Source organism: Strongylocentrotus purpuratus, unplaced genomic scaffold (genome assembly GCF_000002235.5).
Source record: "Strongylocentrotus purpuratus isolate Spur 01 unplaced genomic scaffold, Spur_5.0 spur5_scaffold_2, whole genome shotgun sequence".
Taxonomy (NCBI): Eukaryota; Metazoa; Echinodermata; class Echinoidea; order Camarodonta; family Strongylocentrotidae; genus Strongylocentrotus; species Strongylocentrotus purpuratus.
This window is the reverse complement of record NW_022145605.1, coordinates 8,992,148-9,002,459: the sequence shown is the minus strand read 5'-3', so window position 1 is coordinate 9,002,459 and position 10,312 is coordinate 8,992,148. Positions and strand designations below refer to the sequence as shown.

At 35.9% G+C, this 10,312-nt stretch overlaps 1 protein-coding gene across 1 annotated transcript; it reads left to right on the top strand.

The window, feature by feature from the left end:
- The first annotated feature begins 104 nt into the window (after positions 1–104).
- On the top strand, positions 105–9,229 carry LOC585839 (dynein regulatory complex subunit 2). The gene is made up of 9 exons (XM_785645.5): positions 105–277; positions 1,664–1,840; positions 2,204–2,456; positions 3,217–3,440; positions 4,302–4,499; positions 5,022–5,240; positions 6,248–6,400; positions 6,991–7,208; positions 7,669–9,229. Exons 2-9 carry the CDS (start codon positions 1,691–1,693, stop codon positions 7,757–7,759), a joined length of 1,506 nt encoding a protein of 501 aa, XP_790738.1. The 5' UTR covers positions 105–277; positions 1,664–1,690; the 3' UTR covers positions 7,760–9,229.
- Positions 9,230–10,312: the final 1,083 nt, after the last annotated feature.

The window sequence follows — 10,312 nt, the reverse complement described above, 5'->3', positions numbered from 1 at the left end:
AAATGTGTTAAAGAAATAAATTTACAACTAATGTGGATTCAACGAATGATCTTCAAATTGTTTACGCTGTGATTAGAATGGTTTCAAACTTCAGTTACCAGATGCACGCAGAAGATTGCGATATCGTCGTTGATCGATATTTTGCGTAAACAACGTTGTTGCTATGCCGTTTGTACCGTCTGGAACTCCTGCCGTAAAATACTTGTTTATTGTATGAAATTTCAATAATCTATCATTTAATCTCCCAGGAAAGATACCCATTGTGACCGACATTAATGTGAGTATTCTATTTGTAGAATGAGATAGTTAGTTAAGAATTACTAATCAAACGTGTTCCAGAGGCAGAGCTGAGTCGGTGTCTCGCCTCGCCTCGCTGCATGCGCCTCATAAGCTCACCGCGCGCTACGCTGCCCCCGTCCGCCTCGGCCTCTGCTCAGCTCAGGATTCTGACACTGCCATGCAATGCAGTGCTAAATCCTAAAATAACATTGTCATAATTGCATTGTGCACTGAATGATTCTTTTTCTTCTTCATGCATAATTAACAGCCTCGCTTACTCTACCTAGATCTATTTGATATTTGGAGTACACATGGAATATGGATGGGAGTTGGCCGTTGGCGTTGCAAGAAAGTTGCACTTTTTAGTTTTGAGTTGACTTTGCCACTTAATTTGGATGACTTGCGCTTGCAATCAATTGAAAACCCCCCAAGCTAGTCTTGGCTGTCTTGCGATTAATTGCAAATTGTTTTCAACTTTCTTTTAACTTTCCATTATTAGAGAGAGAGAGAGAGAGAGAAGGGGGGAGAATAACAACTATTTTTTACTCTGTTTTGATTTTGTTTTAGTGATTATTTTTACTCTTAGTTACTGGGGGTGGGTGGTCCACACTGCACTGCCACTGGCAGATTGCCTACACAACTTATATAGTTCAAGCTACTGCTAGAGTCTCATTAAATGACCATATTGCACAACAATCACAAGCCAGACTCCAGAATAAGAAGTTCATTTAATGAAGTGTTAATTAATTAAATTTCCTACTGCCTTCTACATTGCAGCAATTTAAAATAGATCTAGATCTAGATCTACAATTTTCCTTCACCTCATGCAAAAATTGTCATAGTATTTCACCTTCAGATAATTATCAAAGATATATTTGAAAGTTCAATTTGTCACATGATGCTCTGAGTTTGAGTCAGACTTAGATAGATCTACCTGCCAGTTGCCTTTGTAAATTGCTGCAGGCAGTTCGATATGGGTACATACAGTTTGCTGAATGCACAGGGTTGATAAAAACCTGATAAAACTTGAAATTTTGTTGCACTTGGGATAAAGGTACAAAATATTGACATTGACCTCTAGTGGGAATGTAAAAAGATATAAACTATTAAGGTACATAATATGTACAGGTGTATATGTATCTGTTTATTGTACGAAAAATAGATATCATCCTGAAAAATGAAAAGAAAACTCAAAACTCTGTACGCCTTAGCATTTGAATTTATTTAGTTTCTATTCTGTTCACTTGGCATTACCACTGTGCAGCGTACCAATGTAGAACTTTAAAATTCTACAATTATACATTTTTCAATTACTACTGAAGTTTAAGCACTGTGAAGCTATTTTAAAGTTCATGTATATTTTTCGGTTTCGCTTTTGATTCAGAAATCACATTGATTAGAAACCAAGAACATGGCACCCAAGAAGAAAGGAAAGTCTGCCAAGAAGGGCAAGATGGCCAAGATGACAGAGGAAGAAAGAATTTTATATCTGGAACAGAAGGAGTTAGCAGAGAAAGAGATGCAGAAAAAGAAAGAGGACATGCTTAATCAATTTTTAAAGGTAAGATTTGAAATTGTTTTCTCTCCTTTATTTATTTATATTTTTTTTAGCAGATGATTCATTTTGTGTTAGATAACAGAAGTTTTACACAAGTAGGCGCATGTTTTCTGTTCCTATCATGTACATGTAGGTCACAGAGTGATGTCACAAAGGTTAAATGTCAAGGCTACATTTCCATATGCTCCATGCATATACTTACATATTCTATTCAATTGTGCCAGTTAGAAGGAATACCTGTTATATATTTTTTGTTTGTTTAATACCTGTATAATTTAATATAACATCATGTAAGATGTGATCCCATATATGGGAAAATGGAAAATGGCAGACGGAATTTGATGGAGGGTGTATTTCATTTCCCAGGATAAACTAGTGAAAGAGGAGAGGAATACCCGCTTCAACATGTACAAGATCACCCACCAGTGGAGGAACATCATGCGTGCTTCCAAGTCGAGAGAGCTGAAGAACGACATTGAGATCCTGAGCCAGACCTTTGAGCGTGTGGTGGACAGGAAGGACAGTGTCATCAAGTCTCTGGTCAAAGACTTGCAGGAAGCAGAGGAACAGTATGCCATGGGGCTCAGGAGTCATCTACAGAATATGGATGGACTTGTGGGTAAGTCGTCTTTCAGTGATGGTCTGCCAAGCTACGCATCGTCCGCTGTCCCAAGAAGCCTGCAAGACCTAAGTATTGACAATGGCAGGAGAAGGGCGTTCTTATGGACAGCTGATGACATACTGTGTTTTACAAAATGTTTTTCAGAGTATCTGATCACAATTGTGCATATTTTGTGAACAAAGGTTACTGCTAGGATACTCAATTTTTTTGTATTTTCCAGACCTCTAGGCAAGTAATGCCTGCAAAGTGTTTTCTGGACATATTGGCCCGTATTCACAAAGCAAGGTTTGAGCTCAAACCTCCTTTTGTTTCGCCAAACCTCCATTTGTTCTTTACAAACCAGGTTTGTAAAAAAACACATAAAACGCGTCATATGACGTACGAAAACCAAGGTTTGTCGACAAACCTCCTTTGTGAATTCGGGCCTTCATTTTTATAACAACTATAGGAGTTGTCATTGAGTAGGAAAATAATGTTTTAAAAAATCTTTACTTTTACCTCATATGAGTCATAACCAGTCTTTCCATGTGATTTTTAACACAGTTATGTATATGTAAGTGTAAGAAGCTGATTTTAAAGCTATGTAACTTGACATTTCTGTATGGTTTACCAGTGCCAGACAAATCCCTTAATCATACAGCACATGTTTATTGAAGGATGCAGTCAGTATTGTTTCAAGAAGATGCAAATTCAGATCACATTGTGACATTTAATTGAAGAAATAACATATTCTTTCTGGCCTTTCACTTCCGTACAGACCTCCAAAAGAGCAGACTGCAAATCGTCAAGTCAGAATACCTGGATGAGCTGGAGATACTGAAGAAAGAGTTTGACACCGAGAGGGCGCTGATCATCGAGCAACACAAGCAGGAGCTGAATGATCTTCAGGACATTCTCTTTGCCATGGAGCAGAACACGACCGAGAGGGAGAATGATGCAAGACAGGATTTCCAGAGTCTCAGGGATGAGATCAAGAATAAGGTAATAAATAGTTGTATAATGATTTTATTTTGCGCAGTTCAACCCAAAATGGGTTCTCAAAGGGCTTAACAAACAGAGTTTATATACATGAATAATTATAAACACAGAGCAGATCAATGAGCTAATTACAACTGTATGTATATAAAATATTCTAAGAAGTTCTACATATCTACATTAATTATAAATAATATTCAGAGAGCAGGATTAGATTTTTAAAAAATTGATCGTAAAAACAAGGTAAGACATGGTAGGTTGTTTGACACTCCCTCTTGTGACAATTGCTTGGGGGTTATTTTCTACACTGACCAAAATCCTAACTTCAACCTTGGACCCAACACTATAATACCTCCCTCAACCCTAGCCTCAAAACCCAGTTGCAATCCTTATCCTAACTTTATTCTTTTGACAAAATAAAGCCAGAGCAAACGTCGGAGCACCCTTGTGGTGATCATACAGTTTCTAGGGAGACACTTGCCCACCAAAATTTGAACACCTAACTGTTTTAAGGATCTTTGCAGAACCTTGAGGAGAAGCATGAACTGAATCTATAGCATTAGCTGGATGTTTTGATGGAAGACCTCTTGTCTCAGAAATTCAGAAAGCCCTCAAAAACGTCCTAGACCCAGCTAAACATTATTTTGGACACATCTTCATTCCTTAAATGTTCAGACATTTTCTGGGGTGACACTTGCTCCACTGACATTTTGAACACCTCATTGTGTTGATGTTCATTGCAGAACCATTAGAAGAAGCATGAACTGCATCCATAGCTGGAGTGTCAGATGGAAGACCTCAAAAACTTCCTAGACTCAGCTAAACATTAGTTTGAACACATCTTCTTTTCTTGAATGTTCATTGCAGAACTTGGAGGAGAAGCATGCCCTGCGCCTACAGCTGGAGGGTCAGGTGGAAGACCTCTGGGCCCAGTTTCAGCAAGCCCTCAAGAGCTACCAGGAATCAACGGAAGAAAGGAAGGCTGCCTTTGAAACCCTCAAGGACAAAGACGAGAAGAGTGCGAAGGAGATCGAGATGCAGATGCGCAAACTACAGAGAATATCAGTATGTTCTAGCCTATATACTTATGTTTTTTATTCATCATTTAACCCTCGTTCACGCATGAGATAGTAAATTGCCTCTAAAACAATTGCTGTACTAAATTGCTATCAATAAGGTACAGAAAGTGCATTTGCCTTTTAAAAAAATACTTAGGCACTGTCTGTTTCCATGAATTTGGTAAGATGGGATAAAAGGGATGACAATTTCTTTAAAGTTCTACAATTATGTATTTGTTTTGTTGTTGTTGTTTTTGTTAATGTCAGTATTCATTGATTGGCGTAAAGTGATGTTTCAGTATTGGTACCAGATGGAACCCAAATTTGTTTTACTTTTTCAATGAATTCTAATGAATTCAAATCAGGGTTTTGTTTTGTGCTCTCATGAAAATTTGTAATTAAGGGTCATTGTTAGTCCCATCATTTCATGGCGTGAGCAAGCCACCTCTATTTAGATGATAGAGTGGGGTGCCAAAACTTAGAATGAAGATATTGATGTAATAATGAAGCTCTTTTTTTTTTTTTGCAGGACAACATTGCGTCCCTCAAAGCCAAGATGTCTCAGAACTCAAGGGAAAGTGAGGAGAGGAATCGAGACTTGAGGGAGCAGAGGGAGGTCATCGCTCAGCACTTCCATGAACTCAAAAGTCAGATGAATAACTTTCGGGAAAATGAAAGATCGCGGCTGACCAAGCTGACACTAGAAAGCAATGCATCCATCAAAGAAGTTAAAAGGAAACTGGACATGGTAAGCATTAAATACATTTTTTACATTTCTTATTTCTATAACACACACATTTATGTTTATTATCATATTACATGTATATCCATTTCTTATAATGCACCAACATTTCTTGCGCTTCGGAAATTATAGGTCTTGTAAGTCTGGGAAGCTTTAAAATAAATATCCAGTATCCAAAGAAAATATGAATACAGCAAAACAGAGATGAAGACTCTCATACTCTTTATATTTGGTCATGCTTCATTTATCTTGGTCAAAGTAGTGTAGGAATGAAAATCTTCCCTCTCAAATGTTTAGCGTATTTACCATTCATGGCAAAATGCATGTGCAGCTGATTTCATATTGCATGAATACATAAATAGCATGATTTTCCCTTTAAAGATACTATGTCCCTTTTGCAGACAACCTCAAATTCTGTAGAACTTTGCAGGAATTATGAATATGTCATGTATGTCCTATCTGTGAAATTTAAATGTTAGTGCTGTCCTAATATTTAAATTATGCAAGGAAACCCGTTTACTTGCTAGACTTCACTGTCAGACACTATTGAGTGACTGACAGGCTTTTTTCTTCTTTGGTAATAACATACATAATATGAGCTGTAAAGGATTTGTCTACATCCATAATCCACTTCTTGTGATGGCCAAGATTAAACTGATTGAATCTTTGCGCAGCATAAAACGTATGACCATTCGGTACAATTGTCTGAAAATCAAGACTATTACTTTTGGGCTCTATAGCCCTAAAGTCGATTTGACAACTAATAGTCGTTATTTTCCCACTTGAAGACATTTTCAAGCCCCACCTTTTTTAGGGAAGTTCTAAATTAGTATTATCTTTCAAATGCAGTTGGAATTTAACTTTTTCATTTTTTTGGCCTGCAAATGGGACATAGTACCTTTAACATACATAGAAGTTGATAGTACTTGTTTTAAGGCAAAAATTGAAAGCTGCAGTAATGTATAACTATTCATCTCCACAAATTTTTAATCTCCTTCTGGTCACTACCATAGGGTGAGAGGATATTGAAACTGGCAGAGATGAGTCGTAAACTGGAAACAGAAGAGGAGAAGGTTCTACCCTTCTATGCATCCAGTTTAACAGCAGAGGAACAGGAGGATGTAGCAGCTGCAGTAGCAGAACCACCATCAGAACAACTGGCAGAGGTACACTATCTTAAATGTTGCTTTTAAATATTTTAATGTGGTTATTGTTTGATAGTAACTGGCCTTGAGGGAGTTATCAGAATATATTGCCTGTCATAGAATCATACTTCTTTAATTAGTATACAAGGCAATATGATACTGTGAAAGGCAAAATATTTTGTATCTTACAAAAGTAGATCCAGATAATGTTATTACTTGTATTGTCTGTAGAGATGATTACTTGTTGTGTGTTGGTTTGCAATGTATTTCAGCATTATACATACCATAGTCATTTATTTACGTATTAAATCATTTCCTTTTACAAATGTTTTTTATTATGGTTGCCTCATCAGTTAGTAAATCAAGGGGCCTTGCATAAATGTAACATATACAAATCTAAAATACTACATGAATATGTACATAATATTACACATTAACAACAATAATATTGACATAAATCAGGGAGTTATAACAATTTCCCTCATCAAGTTAAAAGGTCTTTTTTTTCTAGTGGATATGTCACCAGACATGGATGATAATTATTCTTATTCTTTTGTTCTTGTTGTTGTTGTTTTTATAATAATTTTTATCGTCATCGTCTTCATTATCAGATCATGCATGAATACCAATCCCTGGAGAACTTCTGGAAGCGCTACAACAAGTCCCTCTTGGACAAGGTGGCCCTGGACAAGGAGCGCTCCACCCTGATGATGGAGAACGGGCGCCTCAGGACAGTCCTTAAGCAGTACCTTGATGGTATCTCAGTCAACGATGAGATCCTCAGCCAAGTCAACCCGCTCTTTGTCGTCAACCAGAAGACCAATGCTCCGTAAGTATCCTATCCCTACCTACCCCTTGCATAGTTTCATCGTGTCACTATCCTACCACGCCTTGACTTCTTATTTCATTATTCGAAAAAAGTTAAAGATTAAAATCATTGATTTAAATCAGATTTGTCAAAGGAATTTGTATAGAAAACCTCTAATCTGTACAGGCTATTGGCTATTGGTACTTTTGATTACCAGCAATATACTCTAATGCAATGCAATGAAAGTTTCCTTCTAGAATTTGTGGCGATGTTCAGTTAATACATGTAGTACTTTTTAGATATGCAATATGCCAATACGTTATAACTAGCTCTTTCATTGCGGGAGGTATCATAGTCAAAATTAAAGTATGTTTTGCACACTGATGTTTATGCATATCTCTTCTTTTTTACCTCATACTCTCTTTTTTTTTTTCTCTCTCTCTCTCTCTCTCTCTCTCTATTTATCTCTTCCTCTCCACAGAATGGCTGTACCTATCATGGACCCAAGAGTGCAACGACCTACACAGACTGTAGTGGAGGCCGCACACATTGTCAAGCAGTACGCAATCTAGAAAGATGCGTTGTCGTGACATTCAAAGCGCAGTGGAAATAGTAATGTAAAATGATAATTAAGGATGAATTAAGATCTCTACCATCTTTCTGACGTGGTTGGATATTTGTGTAAGTTGACTCTGGGTTTACATGAAGAGAAATCAAATCTTGAAACGCAACTTTTGATCCTGGTTGTGCGCAGTCATTTACTGATTTGACATTGCTGTGTTTCTCCAAATATTTCATTGAAAACATGCGGGATGTAATGAATATTCATCATTGACATTCCTTTAGTTATGGGCTGTGGTGTTATAGTCATGGATTGCTTTCTTGAACCCTAATTAGATGCATATCAGACAAATTGATGCTTATCACTTCACGTGTTGGGCCATGGTGTTGTAGGATACAATATTCCACATGTCTACTGGTAATAGGGACATAACATTAGTGTGAAATAATGATTTATAATAATTATTATAATTTGAATAATAATAAGAAGAAGGGAAAAATATCAGATGTGCCTGGTAAATCAAAAAAGTTGGTCAGTACAAGATGTAAAGAGAACTATGTATAGAAATTATCATCAATATATCTTAAAAATGAAGAGGGGAAAAAAAATGCTTTATTTTCAAGTAAAATTCTTCCCTAGTTGTATAGAAAAACTTACAATTGAAGAATATATACATGTACATGAGAAGTAACACACCTCTGTAATCAGACGTTAACACTTTAAAAGAACTATGTTTCTGTAAATAGATGTATATTTGTATCAATGGACAAATCCAGTATGGTGTTAAAATGTGGTTTTCACACCAAAAATACATTATTAGTACTCTTCATATTCTTCTGATCCAAGCTTAGCACTGAGGTGTGGTGTCGTGTTCAAACTTTGATAGTAACTTTAGCCCACCATCAAAAATATTAGTGTTTTTCAGTTTCTTGAAACCGTCTTAAGTCTAACTTCTAACATCCCATTGAAATGTGTGTTATAGAATGAACACACGTTTCTATGGGATGTCCATGAACTTAGACTTATGATGGTTTCATGAAACTGGCCCCAGGACTCATGGTAAACCTGTACAATGTTTCAAGCACTTACAACACAATCACAACTACTTTTAAAAAAATCAGCCAAAGGCAATTTCTATAGCATTGTGCATCACTTGTTGAAATGTGCAAACATGAGAATGATGTATTACCTTGTCCAAACAATATTTCTATGGTATCTACAAAAGGGTATTGAATTTGCCCCAATTCGATTTTTTTTCGAAAATAGTTGTGATCATGTTTTACTAAGTAAAGTTGAATTCACGATACTGTTCTAGCTGTTTATTGTAATGCATATTTTAATCTGGTTGAATACTGAATAAATTTTGATTTCTACCAAATCTGAAAAACATCAATAATAGAAAGGAATAAATAAGTGACGGAATTTTAGAATAATATATGTATCTACATGTATGTGTAAATAAAAAAGTGACATTTAAGAAGCCTTTATTGATTTATTGATCAATTTATTGGTTGTTTGTTTGATTAATTGATTGATTCAATTCATTGTTACTTTGGACAAATTTATTATTAGGTGATTAATATTCTAAGTAACATGGATGATTTCAGTTTGTCATCTTAACCATGTGTGAGAGGCTGGTTAGTTTAAATGATTGTTTGATACTTCAGTCAAATTGAAAAAGTGATTGATACTTTTGAGAGATCGTGTAAAATTATATAAATATGGATGACATCATTAAGTATACAACTTAACAATTTTTGACAGGCTGGTAAATTTGTTTGATTGTTTTATTGATTGATTTCTTAATACTTGGTCAAATCTATACTTTTGAAAAAAGGGATTGATATTCTTAGTAATATAGATTATTTGACTTGGTGAATGACCTAGCACTTTATAGTTGATTGGTTGATTCTTGACTGATTTTATAGTGATTGATGTATTGATTGATATTTTGGACAAAGTGATTAAGTGATTGATATTCCAAGTTGACAACCAATCACTTAGATGATTGATATATAGATTGATTGATTGATCGGTTGATTGAATGTTTGTCTGTTTGTTTTGAGTTTAACTGATTGACTGATTTTGGAATGCTTGTCATTATATTATGGAGTGGATTATCATTTCATTTGCGCCCAAACCCCATCCCTACCCTGTGTATTTATCAATGCTTCCATTTTAAAGGATGTTTTGCGCATCACAAATTAATACACATAAATAAGTTGCCATAATTTAATGAACAGAAAAAGAGAAAAGGGGAGGGGGTCCAGGGATCATAGGACAAGAAGACAGAAAAGGGCGATTTTTTTGAAAAGGTATTTACGATAAGTATGCCCTATATATCTCTTACTGCCTCCCTTTGTCTAATTTTTTTTCTCTCATGCTCTCATTCAATTTTCTCTCTTGGCCCCTTTATCCAGTTTTCCCCTTTCTATTTGACTCTTTTATCCCCTGTCAATTCTCTCTCTCTCTCTCTCTCTCTCTCTCTCTCTCTCTCTCTATCCCCACCTCACTCTTCACTCCTCCATCTCTCTCTTCTTTAAACATTCTCATTGCTTTTATG